Source organism: Carassius carassius, chromosome 32 (assembly GCF_963082965.1).
Source record: "Carassius carassius chromosome 32, fCarCar2.1, whole genome shotgun sequence".
Taxonomy (NCBI): Eukaryota; Metazoa; Chordata; class Actinopteri; order Cypriniformes; family Cyprinidae; genus Carassius; species Carassius carassius.
In genome coordinates, this window is record NC_081786.1 from 567501 (window position 1) to 585672 (window position 18172).

Genomic DNA, 18172 nt, shown 5'->3' on the forward strand with positions numbered 1-18172 from the left:
ACACACACACACACACTCACACACACACACACACACACACACACACACACACTGTTAGACGATCAACACAAGCACTTTAACATCTCTGTTGTTTCTGGAGAACTTCTGTTTCTCTTCAGATAAAAAAACAGATCTCAGCAGTGTCCTGAACATGTGCTCAGGTTTGAGTTTTGAGAATAGGACCTTAAATTATAAAGAATAAAAAAAACAACAACAACTGTATCAAGACAATTTTGAGAAACAGGCTTTTATCTGAATCACAAAACCTCTTACAAACACGTCCAGCTCGTCTGTCGTCCCTAAATAACAAGTATTGTACATATATCAGTTATGAGATATTGTTACGCGGCTGAAAGGGAGTTTTAGGAGTCCATGGAAAAGTTTGGGCAAAATGGTGTAAAACAAAATATAAGATAAATGGTTAATTATTGAATAATTATTGTATAATAAGTAAGTAAATCTAAATAAATAAGTACATATTATTAATCAAATATAAATAAATGAACATATTGAGATATTTGATTTTTAATTTCAGACTTTATGTATCTTGGCAAATCTGAATCAAAGATTTAGTAATATTTATATACGATAAAAATTGTTTTAGTTTGAATTATTTTAGTTCTTTAACTTAAAATAAATGAAAATATATTAAAAATTAGATTATTATTATTATTATGTATCTATTTTTATTGTGTGTTTGTATATGAAAAGATACATTTCTATGTATTTATGTATTATTATTTATTATTTTTTATTATTAATATATTGTTAACTTGTTTGGTGGGGATGGGGAATAAAAAGACTGATTAAAAAATACATGAAAATGAGAAATATTGCAATAGCAACAACATGAAATAAAATAATCTTTATTTTCTAATGGTTAACTTGAGGATCCTGGGTGTTTTTCTGGTGAGAAGCAGGTTAATCTCACTGAAGAAAGGATTGAGAAGTTGTGTGATCTGATGTTGATGTGGTGTTTTAATTGGCAGCTCAAACGGAGTACGAGACTGAAGACGAGCAGCTGCAGGAGGCTCAGAAGAGGTGAGAAACTTTAGTGTTACATGAGCTTCAGAAATCACAATAATATGATGATTTACTGCTCCAGAAACATTTCTGATGTTGAAAACGTTGAAACCGAGATGCATTTAATTGTTCATGATGCACAGATGAACAGAAAGTTGATTGATGTGACGTTTGAGTGAGTGTGTGTGAGGAGCAGGTGTGTGTGATACTCTTCTGTCTGCAGACTCGCTCTTATCGTGTGTGTGCTGATTTATGTGCAAGCCGTCCGCTCCAGATGCTGCACCACGGAAAATATCTGGAACTTTTCATAGAGCGGAAAAGGACAAACAAAGCATATTGATAATTTTTACTTGTTTAGATTTGAGAGTTTTTTTGTGACACACACACACACACACGTGTATAAACTGCAGATGTGTACGTGATGGTGTCTGAAAGAGCTTGACTTGTTAATGAAGGTGTTGAATTGGCCAGTATTGATCAGAAGAGTGGCTTCTTCTCTGGTTAATGTGCTCCTGGAGAAGCGCTGGGACTCGGATCGCAGGATCTTCCCAGGAACGCACCTCGTTAAAGTGACACGGCCGTCCACATGTGTCCTTCACACGCTCGTCCTCAACACCATCAGCACTGTGATCTGACAAACCAACCGCTATTAAACAACAGAACAAGCCCCGAACAAACCGCTCTTAAAGTAACGTTCCTGGAACATTCTTCGTAACGTTGAGAGAAAAGGTTATTTGTGCTCGATGAGCTTCAGTCTCAGAACAGTCTAGCGATATGTGCTCGAATGTGACCTTTCAATAACATTCTACTCATGACAAGAATAGAATAATAAACATTCTTACAGATAAATATTCAAATAACATTATAGATTGGGATGTTGTGTGTGTGTGTGTGTGTGTGTGTGTGTGTGTGTGTGTCCCACAGTGATGAATGACCTGGAATTATCAGGGAATTTGTAATTGAGAGGGATTTTCATCAGGAGTGATGAATCTAGTATTTTTATTTTATTTTATTTTATTTTATTTTATTTTATTTTATTTTATTTTATGTCCTACTGTCAGGAGTGATGAATCTAGTATATTTTATTTTATTTTATTTTATTTTATTTTATTTTATTTTATTTTATTTTATTTTATTTTATTTTATTTTATTTTATTTTATTTTATTTTATTTTATTTTATTTTATTTTATTTTATTTTATTTTATTTTATGTCCTACTGTCAGGAGTGATGAATCTAGTATATTTTATTTTATTTTATTTTATTTTAGTCCTACTGTCAGGAGTGATGAATCTAGTATATTTTATTTTATTTTATGTCCTACTGTCAGGAGTGATGAATCTAGTATATTTTATTTTATTTTATTTTATTTTATTTTATTTTATTTTATTTTATTTTATTTTATTTTATGTCCTACTGTCAGGAGTGATGAATCTAGTATATTTTATTTTATTTTATTTATGTCTTAGTGTCAGGAGTGATGAATCTAGTATTTTTATTTTATTTTATTTTATTTTATTTTATTTTATTTTATTTTATTTTATTTTATTTTATTTTATTTTATTTTATTTTATTTTATGTCCTACTGTCAGGAGTGATGAATCTAGTATATTTTATTTTATTTTATTTTATTTTATTTTATGTCCTACTGTCAGGAGTGATGAATCTAGTATATTTTATTTTATTTTATTTTATGTCCTACTGTCAGGAGTGATGAATCTAGTATATTTTATTTTATTTTATTTTATTTTATTTTATTTTATTTTATTTTATTTTATTTTATTTTATTTTATGTCCTACTGTCAGGAGTGATGAATCTAGTATATTTTATTTTATTTTATTTTATTTTATTTTATTTTATTTTATTTTATTTTATTTTATTTTATTTATGTCCTAGTGTCAGGAGTGATGAATCTAGTATTTTTATTTTATTTTATTTTATTTTATTTTATTTTATTTTATTTTATTTTATTTTATTTTATTTTATTTCCTACTGTCAGGAGTGATGAATCTAGTATATTTTATTTTATTTTATTTTATTTTATTTTATTTTATTTTATTTTATGTCCTACTGTCAGGAGTGATGAATCTAGTATATTTTATTTTATTTTATTTTATTTTAGTCCTACTGTCAGGAGTGATGAATCTAGTATATTTTATTTTATTTTATGTCCTACTGTCAGGAGTGATGAATCTAGTATATTTTATTTTATTTTATTTTATTTTATTTTATTTTATTTTATTTTATTTTATTTTATTTTATTTTATTTTATTTTATTTTATTTTATGTCCTACTGTCAGGAGTGATGAATCTAGTATATTTTATTTTATTTTATTTATGTCCTAGTGTCAGGAGTGATGAATCTAGTATTTTTATTTTATTTTATTTTATTTTATTTTATTTTATTTTATTTTATTTTATTTTATTTTATTTTATGTCCTACTGTCAGGAGTGATGAATCTAGTATATTTTATTTTATTTTATTTTATTTTATTTTATTTTATGTCCTACTGTCAGGAGTGATGAATCTAGTATATTTTATTTTATTTTATTTTATTTTATTTTATTTTATTTTATGTCCTACTGTCAGGAGTGATGAATCTAGTATATTTTATTTTATTTTATTTTATTTTATTTTATTTTATTTTATTTTATTTTATTTTATTTTATTTTATTTTATTTTATTTTATGTCCTACTGTCAGGAGTGATGAATCTAGTATATTTTATTTTATTTTATTTTATTTTATTTTATTTTATTTTATTTATGTCCTAGTGTCAGGAGTGATGAATCTAGTATTTTTATTTTATTTTATTTTATTTTATTTTATGTCCTACTGTCAGGAGTGATGAATCTAGTATTTTTATTTTATTTTATTTTATTTTATTTTATTTTATTTTATTTTATGTCCTACTGTCAGGAGTGATGAATCTAGTATATTTTATTTTATTTTATTTTATTTTATTTTATTTTATTTTATTTTATTTTATTTTATTTTATTTTATTTTATTTTATTTTATTTTATTTTATGTCCTACTGTCAGGAGTGATGAATCTAGTATATTTTATTTTATTTTATTTTATTTTATTTTATTTTATGTCCTACTGTCAGGAGTGATGAATCTAGTATATTTTATTTTATTTTATTTTATTTTATTTTATTTTATTTTATTTTATTTTATTTTATTTTATGTCCTACTGTCAGGAGTGATGAATCTAGTTCATTTTATTTTATTTTATTTTATTTTATTTTATTTTATTTTATTTTATTTTATGTCCTACTGTCAGGAGTGATGAATCTAGTATATTTTATTTTATTTTATTTTATTTTATGTCCTACTGTCAGGAGTGATGAATCTAGTATATTTTATTTTATTTTATTTTATTTTATGTCCTACTGTCAGGAGTGATGAATCTAGTATATTTTATTTTATTTTATTTTATTTTATTTTATTTTATTTTATTTTATTTTATTTATGTCCTACTGTCAGGAGTGATGAATCTAGTATATTTTATTTTATTTTATTTTATGTCCTACTGTCAGGAGTGATGAATCTAGTATATTTTATTTTATTTTATTTTATTTTATTTTATTTTATTTTATTTTATTTTATTTTATTTATGTCCTACTGTCAGGAGTGATGAATCTAGTATATTTTATTTTATTTTATTTTATGTCCTACTGTCAGGAGTGATGAATCTAGTATATTTTATTTTATTTTATTTTATTTTATTTTATTTTATTTTATTTATGTCCTACTGTCAGGAGCAGACATGGAGACTTGTGACTTGGTGACTTGGACTCGAGTCGACTCGAGTCGCTATTTTTAAGACTTGTGACTTGACTTGACAAAAAATAAAATACTTGAGACTTGACTCGGACTTGGAAGTTAAAGACTCGGGACTTGACTTGACTTGAGACAGGATGACTTGAATGACTTGAGTGTTAATCACATTATGTTTTCAGTTTGAATATAAAATATATAAATTATTTTTAAAAAATAAAATGGATTACTCCGCTGGAGCGCAGGCTGAGAATCGCGTTGTCATGTCATGACATCATCAGTCATGCCCTCTCTAACTTACGCAGACCACGCCCACTTAGATCAGATATCACATCACATCAACATCTCAGCTTGAGGGGTACTGAGGGTCATCGCTTTTGTCGTCAATAATTCGCGCCTAAAAACGCGTGGAAATCTCTAGTCGCGCCGCTTTTTCATTGTTTCCAAAGCGCTCGGGCAGTTGCGCCCCTGAGGCGTCGAGCGTGTCGCACCGCGTGTGCGTCGCGACCGCGTTGCTTCCATTATGAGCGCGCATACCGGTGGCGCATACATGGTGGGATAGGCCACATCGTGCTCGGCTTGCAGACAAGACTCTCGAATCTTATATTTTGCAAGTGCAATACCTTGTAATAGAGGTAATGACTCACGGATGTACTCTGAGAGAGAGATTGTGTGTGTGTGTGTGTGTGTGTGAGAGAGAGAGAGTGAGAGTGAGAGAGAGAAACACACTCGTGCTTCACCTGATGAAGGAAACCCAAACTGAGTCTGACTCCAATCCATGCGCGTAATTTGCACGGGGGTTACGGGGGTCATGACCCCCCCAAAAATCAGATCCAGCTAATATAACCCCCCCAATATCATCACATCATTCAGATTAAAATAGATATGAAATATTCAGAATGAATACTTTTGTTCATTTTCTTTATTAATTTCATTTGCCAGCAAGAAAGATAGTATCATATTTTAAATAATCTGTAATGTACCCCCCGCCCACCGCACCGATCTGGTATTACCAAAGTCTCTGGTATTACCCAACCCGCTTTCTGTACCAAGTTTGTTCACTATTTTGCGCAGTCGATGGGATGAATGGTTGGAGAAAGCTGACGGAAAGATGAAAAGGACACTGAAAGGCAGCCAGACAACGATTTTTTATTGTTTGTCGACACCAGCCAAAAAAAAAAGAAAAAAGAAAAAAAAAAAGAAAAACGAAAAATCCTGACCAAACGGAGGTACCCTTAAGTTAGCTGTTAAGTTAGCTCAGCGTTTCTCAAAGTGTGGGGAATAGAAACATGACAAACAGGTTTTGTGCCCATCTTTTTAATTCCGTTATTTATTGACCATACACTCAAAACAAAGACACATTTAAATGTAAGCCTTGACGTTACTTAACCTCTTCACACGTAAGTTTAAAAGTATTTCAAGGCTACCGTTATTGATCGTAGTATCGCTTTATGGTTCCCATGGAGACGCGCCATTCATTGCTTGTCACACCGTAGCCACAATAGTGCTGAATGACTGATGATCTGCTTTTATTTCCGTTTTTATTCAAAATTTCACAAATGTGTTAGCTATAGCAGGATATATCTGATATTCCGATTGTCAAATATGTGCAAGTGGATGTGTTTTGTTGTTCAAACACCTTTATAACGATCGCATTACTTGAGCTGTATGCGCAACGTATTTTAGGTATCTATCTTATTAAAATACCTAAAAAAATACGTACATTATTAGGAATTTACCACCTCTGGTTCAATTTGAGATTATTTTTTATTTTTGTTTGTTTGTTTGTTTTTTTGTTGTTCTTTTTGCATGGATTTTGCGAAGTGTCAAAATGAATCAAAGCACAACTAGGTTAATGTTAGTCCACACTTGTATTGATGTTATCAGAAGCTAAATGCAAACACAATTATTATTATTTTTTAATCTAATTTTGAGTCTTATTTCATGCAAAGTGATAATATAATTGCACTTTCAGTTTCTTTATTTGAAAATTTTTAATGCTGTTATTTGATGTTAAGTTTTTAAAATGTGATGTTAATAAAATACATTTTAACAGTTAAACTTAAAGCCTAGTTTATTAACATTTTGTTGGGGTGATTGGGGACAGGTGGGGCTCGGAACCCTTTCCTACCTCTGAAGTGGGGAATGGCAGAAAAGTTTGAGAAACACTGAGTTAGCTGATGATTTGTTTTGTTGACTGGAGTTGGCTGGCTAGATGTTGGTTTGCCAGTGTCCTATGAGGTAAAGCCAGAGGGTGCCAGGGACTGTGTAGAACCAATGTCACTGAATTGTAACTGCTGTTTGCTCCAATACAGTCACCCGTTTTGGGGGGGATTGCATAATTAAATTATGCAAATTAGCATGTTACCTTTTACACAAGAAAATAATACAATAAATTAATAAATAAATAAATATGCCGCGAGTTTAACCCCCCCAATGGTAGACCCAAAGTTACGCCCTTGCTCCAATCACAACCCCAACATTCAGAAACTAATTGACAAAAATCTGAAGTATAATTATGATGAAAAATGAAAAAAATGAATTTGAGCTCCAAACCAAACTCCAGTGTTATTCGGCCCTAAACAGAACCACAAAACTGGCAAATTACTTATCACTCAAGCTATTAAAAGAAAGACAAATCCTTTCAAAATATGGACTCAGTGATCATGATTTGGAAATAGAGATTGGTAGACATAAAAGATCCTGGCTACCGAGAGAAGAGAGACTGTGCAAACACTGTGAGCTGAATCAAACAGAGGATGAGAAACACTTCCCAAATACAGCACTACAAGAGAAACATTCTTCTCACAGTTTGAAGCTTTGAATCCTTCATTCTTGTCTCTAAATGACTCGGAGAAACTACTCTATATACTTGGAGAGAATGAGACGGCAGTCACAATAGCTACTAAATATTTATACACCATACACACCATACGAAAGGGATCATTTACTGTATTCAACTGTTTTATTTGATATTCTTAATTCTATATAATTACTATTATTAATATTAGAAATATTATCTGCTGCTGCTATTTTTATTGTATTTTATTGTAATCATATTTTATTCTGTATCTAAATGCTAAATTTGGCAATACTGTAACTCAAATGTCATGCCAATAAAGCAACTTGAACTTGAGAGAGAGAGAGAGAGAGAGAGAGAGAGAGAGAGAGAGAGAGAGAGAGAGAGAGAGAGAGAGAGAGAGAGAGAGAGAGAGAGAGAGAGAGAGAGAGAGAGAGAGAGAGAGAGAGAGAGAGAGAGAGAGAGAGAGAGAGAGATGTAAGAAAGTTTAATGTTGTATGTAAACTGTGTTTGAGGGGAAGTTGTGGCCTAATGGTTAGAGAGTCAGACTTGCAATCGAAGGGTTGTGAGTTCGAGTCCCGGGCCGGCAGGAATTGTGGGTGGGGGGAGTGCAGAGTGTTCAGAGAGGAGTCTGTTGGATGTTTAGCTGTTATTTGTTTTATGGACTCAATGTTGAAAATGTAAAACATTTCTGTTGGCAGAAGTGAAAAATAAATAATTTTATGAAGTTACAATTTTGTTTGATTCCATGATGTATTTTACTGAACATGAGTATTTACGATGCAAATCCAAATTATTTTAATTTACTGTTACTTATATCTTGTCTTTAACTTTATTAAGATCAGATTCTGCAGGTAAAATTACAATAATAAGGTGACTTGACTTGGACTTGACTTGACTTACTACAGGACTTGACTTGACATAACTTGTGACTTGACTTGACTTGACTTGCCCAAGAAAAAAATACTTGGGACTTACTTGAGACTTGAAGGTTAAGACTTGAGACTTACTTGAGACTTGCACATGTGTGACTTGGTCCCATCTCTGGTCAGGAGTGATGAATCTAGTATATTTTTTTTTATTTTATTTATGTCCTACTGTCAGGAGTGATAAATCTAGTTTTATTTTATTTTATTTTATTTTATTTATGTCCTAATGTCAGGAGTGATGAATCTAGTATATTTTATTTTATTTTATTTTATTTTATTTTATTTTATTTTATTTTATTTATGTCCTACTGTCAGGAGTGATGAATCTATTTTATTTTATTTTATTTTATTTTATTTTATTTTATTTTATTTTATTTTATTTTATTTTATTTTATTTTATTTTATTTTATTTTATTTTATTTTATTTTATTTTATTTTATTTTATTTTATTTTATTTTATTTTATTTTATTTTATTTTATTTTATTTTATTTTATTTTATTTTATTTTATTTTATTTTATTTTATTTATGTCCTACTGTCAGGAGTGATGAATGTAGTATATTTTATTTTATTTTATTTTATTTTATTTTATTTTATTTTATTTTATTTTTTTCAGTTTGTGACCACTCTAATATATTTGTCCTGCCATCATGAGGCTGATGAATCTAGTTTATTTTCATTTATATTTATACCATTTTATTTTTCAGTTTGTGACCGCTGTAATATAATCGTTTCTCCTGGGTTTGTGTGATCTGTTCAAGTTTCTTTTCACACAGTTTTACTCTTAATGGGAATAAATCGTCTCATCATACGTTCACGACAGCAGCCGCTACAGTTTCAGAGACATTACTCTGATTTATCATAAGAAAACTAAAGTTTTATCCACCAGAAAACCAGATGTTCTCATAATAGCAGAATGTTGTAAGAAATGTTTTAGAAGCTAAATTTGTAAGCTAGGAATCTGCTTGTTTCAATGTAAAATACAGTGTCTTCTGCTTCTCTTCATGTTGACCGTGGAGACCGTCTCTCTCTGACTTCTCACGTTGTCTTGTAGCTTCCAGGACATGGTGATGTACTTCGGGCTCAAACCCAAGTCTGGAGAGAAGGAGGTTTCTCCAAACTATGTCTTCATGCTGTGGTACGAGTTCTGCAATGATTTCAAGAGCACCTGGAACCGAGAGAATAAAAACATCTTCAAAGAGAGGTGAGCACCATCCGTCTCACAGACACTCGCCGAGTCTGAAGTGAAGAGGTTTAGAGAACCAAGACCTGTGCGGACCACAACTGTTTAGAACAAGAGTTCAGCCAAAAGTTAAGATGGATCTCATCAATGGATGCTCTGCAGTGAATGGGTGCCGTCAGAATGAGAGTCTGATAAAAACATCACAATAATCCACAGCACTCCAGTCCATCAGTGAACATCTGGAGAAGACAAAAGATGAAACAAATCCAGCATTAAGATGTTTTTAAGAGTCTATAATCCATAATAACACTTCCTCCAGTGAAAAAGTGTTCTGGTCTGAATCAGGAGAGAAATCTGCACAGATCCAAATCAGTCCAAAACAGCTCTAAACTTTAAAGCTTTTGTCTTCTCCAGATGTTCACTGATGGACTGGAGTGCTGTGGATTATTGGGATGTTTTTATCAGACTGTCGTTCTGACGGCACCCATTCACTGCAGAGCATCCATTGATGAGACACTGGTGCAATGCTACATTTCTACAAACCTGATGAAGAAACAAACTCTTCTACAGCTCGGATGAGCGCATATTCAGCTAATTTGCCTGAATTACTCCATTAACGATCTCCCAGAAGGCCGTGTTGGACATAAACTGGACATAAATTTGATGCTCTTCTTATTTGTAATCTGTTTTGTAGCGTCTCGATATTCAGATCTCACTAAGAGATGTACAAAAATCTCTTCTCATTAGTCTCCGCCGCTCTTGTGTTTCTCTCAAAGTATCCAAACATTTACTTGAGAAGCAAAAATGCCACGTTTTAGAGAGAGAGTTTATTTTTGTTTCTCGGTAGTGTTTTCTCATCTCAAGCATAAATCTAACAAACTTTAGTGAAGTTTAAACATGAAAACAGCGTGTTTAACAGGAAATGTTGACTCAGAGTGAACATTGTGAGTTATATTTTTGGTTAAATGTTGTGCTTTTTCGTTTTAGACTGAAAGAAGCTCAGCAAACCGTGCAGAAAATCACAGCTGAGAAGAAAGTGGAGACGAAGAAGACCAACGAAAACAGTCTGGTGAGAAAAGATGTCAAATACTGTAGTATAAAATAACTTCTGTGACCAATCAAACATATAACAGATGCATTTTGGCCGTTTTATGTGCTATTTTTGTGCTAACCTATTTATCTATTTTACCAAGTGCTTTGTTACTCTGTTAGATCATTTTTAAATGAATTTAAAAGATGTGCAGATAATGCCATGCTGTGTAAACGCTGCTCTCCTTCAGAAGTGATGCTGGTGTATTTGTGAAAAGCATCAAACGATCAGGACGTGTTTTTAAACACACAAGCATCTCGATTGAACCATGCTTTCAGATTCTTCATTTCATGCTCCATATCAATCGCTAGGATCCATCTCGTGAATGCACGAGCTGATCAAACATGCTTTGGATAAATGCATTCATTCTCATGTTCTCTTTGACAGAAAGAGCGACTGCGGAAGAAAGAAGCCGGCTGAAATGCATTGTGAAGAAACATCAGTAATATCTAATCATCAAACATGGTCTCACATCAGAAGATGGTTATTATCTGTCTTGGTGCGCACCACGTTTTCCTTTCGCCTGAATGAAACTTGATGAAGCACTTTTACACTCCTCCTCACTGGTGAAGCCTATGCAAATACCAAATCATATCCATGCATTGAGGAACGAATCATATTATTATTATTATTATTATAGCAACATCTGATGCTGTTAAAGTCAAAGCCCTGTTTATTCACAGAATGAAGGATTTATTGAGGAACAGAATGAGGATGTCAGGAAATTGATTCATGTTTAATGAATTCTGTGATTTATCCAGTTATTTCGTGAAACAGTTATTTCAGTGTCAGAGTTTGTTGTCGTTTTCTGTGACTTTTATTAGCTGCAATAAATGTTTTGGACATCAGCATCTACAAAACATGTCTTCTCATTTCTTTGCATTTTATGTTTGGTGTATCATTAGAAATATTTACATTCAAATCATTTGATTTGTTTCGTTTGTTGTCATCTTCATACAAGCACTACATCATACACAACATCTGCACAAAATGTGTGATCGCTCGCTCTTCACAACTAAACTGCATATAATCTTTAGAACTAAATAGAGGAATAGCATGAAGAATCTCAGCAGAAAGATGAAGAACAGTGTCTTATTAAATAAAGTCGTTCCACATAGTGGAAACTATCAGTGCTTAAATGCTCTAGATCTGGAGATGAATGAAGCTGACAGACTCGTACTCTGGAAGCTCTTCAGCATATAAACAATATGTGCATTAATGATTTCTCATTAAATATACATTGAAAGTAGTAGGATTTTGACCAGTGAAATCAATGCAATGTGAGGTCCTTTTTTTTTTTATTTTTTTTTTTTTACTGGTTCTCAGTAATTGTGTAGTTAAACTTTGTCTATAAAAGTACAAATACTTTGAACCATGCATCTCTCAATTAATGAGCTCAAAACTGCATGTTTTAGATTAAATATTACACTTTTTATGTCAACTACGCACATGCACTATACTAATAAAAATTTGTATTATGATTTGTTTATATTTAAAACAATTGTTGTACAAAATGAATACAAAATAATTTCTGTGACCAATCAAATGAATGTCTTCCTTTTTTTTCTTCTCTTTTTTTTTTAAACATTTTAGTTCCTTTTTTTCTGCAGTTAGTTTATACATTTATAGGCTAAATATTGCATGCATCTCTCAAAAATCTGCATGTAATCATAAAGAAAAATATTTAAATGCTGTGTAAAGTTTTTGATTTAGTAAGACACTATATTTGTAAACAACCCACATGCACTGCTAGTCACTGCTAGGTGCCTTCTGACTATTTTTATCTATCTATCTATCTATCTATCTATCTATCTATCTATCTATCTATCTATCTATCTATCTATCTATCTATATATATATTACAGGTGTTCAATAATACTACAGTTAAACTTTTGTTAGAAGCACAAATACTGCGTGCATCTCTCAATAAATGAGCTCATAAAACTGCATGAAGAAATTTTTTTTAAAAGTGATTAAAAACCACACTTTTCATGTCAACTACCCACACGTACTGCTAGTCAGAATTCGTATTCTGACCATTTTTGTCCATCTTTAGATTTTTTTTTTATTATTGGAGTTCAATAATCCTGCAGTTAAACTTGGTTTTACAAATAATACGTGCATCTCTTATTTAAAGAGCTCATAAAACTGCACGTGTATTAATCATTCAAAACTCTGGTTTTAGATTCAGTTTTGCACTATAGTCCAAATTTGGACACATTTGACTGCTTTCGCGTTCTGAAAGATCTTGGTGCCAGATCATGGTTTGTTTGCAGGCGAATATAAATGGTGCTTGTTTATGTAGTGTGTGACGCTGACAGACGCGTCTCTTCCGTGTGTTCTGACGCGTCGCTCTCGCTTCTAGTCCAGCTCGATGGAGATGCAGCGGCACTGTTTGACGCGCTGCACGCGCTTCTTCCGCGTCGGCGGCTGCTGGTCAGGACAGTTGAGGGTGAAGGTCATGGTGGTGAAGCGCTTGGGCTTGCAGAACGAGCACGACTGGAACGCGCCCTCCTCTCTGCGCACGTGCCTCGGGATGTAGAAGGAGTTGCACTGTCCGTAGCAGAAGCGGTTGATGATGGTGCGGCTGACGCAGCCCTCCTCGTGGATGGTCTGTTTGAGCGGATGAGTCTTGCACCAGTCCCGCTTCAGGTAGCGGCGCTCGGTGACGTGCAGAGCCTCCTGACTGGACTCCAGAACCTCCTCCGAGCCGCGGCTGCTGCTTCTGGGGCCCGGACCCGGTCCCGGGCCCGCCTGCTGCTGCTGCTCAGACTCGTTCGGGTTGTTCTTGTCCGGGTGAGGAATCGCGCCTCGGTTCCGCTTGGAATCGGCGGGATTTGACAGAAGAAGAACCCAGATGAAGAGCGTCGCGAGCGCGATCCGAGCGGAGGAGGACATCATCGACACTGGAGAGAGAAATATTCATGGTAACACTTTATATTAAGACGTCCTTGTTACATGCACTTACTATTATCATAACGATAAACTATGCATAATTGCATGCAATCCTAACCCTGATGTACAGGCAGACTGAAATGTATAATTACAGTGTAACAAAAGACACCTTAAAATAAAGTGTAACCACATTCTCAAACAGCTTGATGAAAACTGAATTTATGTATGCAGCTGTTTTTTTTTTTCTTGGTTATACAGTCAAACCAAAATGTTTATTCGGACACCTTCAACATTTCTCACATTATCTCTGTTTATTCGCTTTAGGTAATAAAATATGAGAAGAACTCATTCATCTTGATGATGTCAGATAACTTTGATAGAAAGGAATGTAATGAATTCGGTTGAATAGCTGTCAGCTGTTAACAATTAGATAATACCAATTTAGCCCAACTAATTAGCAAGCAATGCTTGATTTAGTTCAGTTTGGTGCAAACAGATCATCAGCAATTACAGAAAAACACTTCAAAACATGCTCAGCTCAAAGTGTCTGAATCATTGTTTGATCCCAAATTTTACCAATAGTCCACTGTTTGAAGAATCTTTATATTTCACAGTTCACTTTATATTGATATCCTCACTTACATAAATGAACTATAATGTCCTGCACCCATAAAATATCAAATATGATATCTGCTGTCTGAATGATTGTTGGTATGAACAGTAATGGAACGTTCCATTTGATTATTCTGCATTTATTAATGTTGCGTATGAATGTTCAAGCTGAGAATATCTTCACACTCACAAATGGTTCAGTTTGAAAACGTAGTGTTCTTAAACTCTTGCAAAAGTTCTATGATGGTGCCACCAACTTATCAAATATGGAACAGAAAGTATATATGGGCTGGATAATGCTATAAAAATAATTTCAAAATCAATCATCAATCAACAATTCATCAATCAATTTGAGATATCTATGTAATCTTTCAAAATATAGGAACTTTATATAACTATATTTATATGTAGCCTAACAGTCAACTTAATTTATTCATTATTATCAATAATAATAGGCTATATCAAATCATTACATATTAAAAACTCAAAAACATTAAAAATCAATCATAGTCATAAAATCATTTTTTATTTTTATTTTGCAGATTCATATATATATATATATATATATATATATATATAACTGTAGGTCAGTTTAAAGATCTTATCAATATTGCAACCCTGATTTATAATACTTTCCAGAAAATCACGTTACATGTTCAAATGACCATGAAGCCACGTCTAAAACTCATAAACATGCTTCGTTTTTTATGTTTTTTTTGTCAGCAAAATCTAGTCATGTTTGGAAAATCCTCCATGAGATCTTCATTTAATTGTCCAGCAGGACATTTGTGCTGATATTAAACATAAAAAACCATCACGACACTATAATATAGTTCTGGAGTAGCAACGCAACGGTCATGGGTTCGATTCCCAGTGAAAGCATGAACTGATCACATCCATTGCTTTGGAGCAAATCATCTGAGCAATGCAGAAATGTGCAGAAATAAGAACCAGACACCTGAAGTGTGAAGATCTCTCACCTGAGAGCGTAGAGGAGCTTCTAGGAGAGGTGCTGCGATCCGTCCCATAGACACACACACACACACACACACACACACTGAGAGTCTGCTGGTGAAATGAGCACTGCATCTCCACGCTCTCAGACACAACGCTGGAGAATCAGAGCTGTCCGGCCCCTCACACACACACACACACACACACACACACACACACACACGCAAACACACTCAGAGGAGGGCTCTATCTGTCTGTCTGTACTGGAGATCTCATCAAGACCCCCGGCCCTTCGATCATATGAAACAATATGTCATTTATGGTTGGTAAGTTCCTATATATATATATATATATATACACACACACACACACAAACACATTGCCATTCAAAGGTTTTGTATCATTATTTTTTTTTTTAATAATTCAAAAATACAGTAGGAAAACAGTAATATTGTCAAATAATCATAAATAATGTTTCTTTATTTTAATAGGCTCAAATTTACAATTGTTTTCAATGTGAATATATCGTAAAATATAATTAATTGCTGTAATCAAAACTGAATTCAACGTGTCACGTGATCCTTCAGAAATCTTTACAGATTTTTTTGCTGCATTTTATAACATGTGATACCTAATTTTTTCCTCTTAAAAATAATTTTGTAGGTATGTTGGTTTTATACATACCTGAAAACTACTTTATTGACTTAAAAATACTGATTAGCCACATTACTATTATTTACCTATTTATGGGAAAAAAGTTTAATTATGTTTGAAAGTAAAATCTTTGAGTTATTCAGTTGTTTGATTTAACCCGTACTAAACCTTATCTCAAATCTCATCGCGGTCAGTCACGTGACCCGACGAACGTCTAAAAGGCGCCAATTTCAAATGAACGCGAGCGCGTATGTTTTCACAGCAACGGCTGCTTTAGTATTTCACAAAACTGCCATTTTACTAAAATAATACATCATATGAGTCATATTAACAGTTTACATGAGTCTTTTATTGTACTTTATTGTCAACGTGTCCCTCCACTTTGCGACTGGGACGTTTTTCCTCAGAAGTAAGACATGAGGGTGAGTAAACGACGACACAATCTGTATTTCTGTATTTATAAACAATCCTTTAAAGAAGAAATAAGCTGCTATTTGTTTCACTTTATTGTTTCACGTTCTAGCAACACATCTGCTATTGTTTGATTCGGAGCCATTAATTCAGTTCATAATTGTTTAGAGTTGGTGTGTTTGTGTCAGTTTATCCTCAGCATGTGTTTCTCATTTATTCTCTTTCTGGCTACAAAACAACTGAGCACAAATATGAACGTATTGTCGTTTATAAAACACCACTGCGCTGGTTTCTGCCAGATATAACGTGCATGATCCTTGTACAAGAATCTGTAAAGCTCTCCTTGTCCTGAGCTGTTTTAGTTTGTGTTTTTCTCAAGGCCAAATTCCTTCCAAATCCTTCTTAATGACGATGAAAGCATTAAATTGTGGTCCATTACCAGTGTTGGGGAGTAACTAGTTACATGTAACGGCGTTACGTAATTTAATTACAAAATAAATGTAACAGTAATCAGTTACAGTTACTAAGAAAAAATGAGTAATTAAATTACAGTTACTTATGAAAATTGTAACGATTACAAAGAGGATTACATTTGAATATTTACACACATCCAAATACAGTTTATTTCTTTCCCAAATTGCACTAAGACATATGGCCCATAATCTCCGAGACGCGGAAAACACATTCGTAGAATCCAGTCATAAAAATGGATTATAACGCGGACGAAATATGCCACATTTTGGACGAATAAATCAAAAGTAGGTCAGTACAATTGAATCAAAACCCGATATGGACTGATGTCTGTGAATATTAAGCCGCAAAAAGACTGAATATGAATCCTGCACATTCTGCGTGTCTGTGGAAATCAGGCGCTGACTGGACATCGGGAGAACCGGGATTATTCCCGGTGGCCTGGCAGACGATTTGGCCCTCTACTTTAATATTGTTATTGTATAATTGCAGGCCGAATATACTAAAGCGATTATTTCCGAATCCGCCATTTGATAATTAAATCTCTAATAAATCATGAATCGGTTAGTCGTGACTGGCAATGGTTGGGCTCGCGCGCTCTCTGCGCCTCCGCCGAACGGTTTGGATCAGACTCCGAGTAATCAATGCGAGAGAGAGAGACCGGAGTGAACTGTGTAAGCGCACAGCTGGAGCAGAGAAGCGACTCTTCTGTTCAGGGTTTCAGGTGCAGGTCAGTTTCATCTGTAAATATGCTAATGTAGTTTTGTCTTTGTTTACTTAGTCAAGCAGCAGCAGCACATTGCTCGCAATCACTCAAAATACTGTATAAACGACGTCATTATTATCTTTTGTAATGTTACAGTAGTAAGTTAGCAGACAAATCATCATATTTTATCATAGGTTTAGGGGGAGCTAGTGCATACAAAAACACAACCTTTAGGAAAATTAATGCCTATGGTATGGCACTAACCGTGGTTTAATTATGGAATTTGTAGTAAAAATAAATACAAGTGGTAATTCATTTGCCAAAAAAACAAAATTGCACTTACAAAACATGGTAAAAGTCAAATAAAAATCTTCAGTATTAAAGTCATGAGAGAGATGGGTGGATAATGGAAGTGAAGGTGCAGTTCAGGAGAGAACTCTTAATTACGTTGCAAGTCCCCCAACCTAAGGATTCAAATCTTTTTGATGTCAGGTCCAAAAAAAAATAGAGTTGTCCATGTTTCAGAATGGGTTGTGGGTGTATGAGTGTGAGATTTCCCAGCCTATTTTTTTTCCCAGTCCGCCCCTCATGGAAATTAATCTCTAGAACAGTCACTTCATGAGCATTTTTTACTTGTTTTGAGAAACTATCATCATATCAT

The 18172-nt window shown here is 33.2% G+C and overlaps 2 protein-coding genes across 2 annotated transcripts in view; one reads left to right on the top strand and one right to left on the bottom strand.

Moving 5' to 3' along the window:
* Window positions 1-11493, top strand: part of LOC132112328 (formin-like) — a 59893-nt gene extending 48400 nt beyond the window's left edge. Inside the window, exons 15-18 of the mRNA XM_059519767.1 lie at window positions 990-1041; window positions 9590-9739; window positions 10706-10787; window positions 11196-11493. Of these exons, the coding sequence (XP_059375750.1) occupies window positions 990-1041; window positions 9590-9739; window positions 10706-10787; window positions 11196-11228 (317 nt within the window). The 3' untranslated portion in view covers window positions 11229-11493. The remainder of the gene's footprint in view (window positions 1-989; window positions 1042-9589; window positions 9740-10705; window positions 10788-11195) is intronic.
* Window positions 11494-12857: 1364 nt separating this feature from the next.
* Window positions 12858-13993, bottom strand: LOC132113121 (gremlin-1-like). Its single transcript, XM_059520949.1, has one exon. The coding sequence runs from the start codon at window positions 13707-13709 to the stop codon at window positions 13170-13172; it is 540 nt and encodes a 179-aa protein (XP_059376932.1). The 5' UTR covers window positions 13710-13993; the 3' UTR covers window positions 12858-13169.
* Window positions 13994-18172: the final 4179 nt, after the last annotated feature.

Bases quoted from the DNA above. Each gene is read 5' to 3' on its own strand.
- LOC132113121 (XM_059520949.1), bottom strand. From the start codon at position 13,709: ATGATGTCCTCCTCCGCTCGGATCGCGCTCGCGACGCTCTTCATCTGG.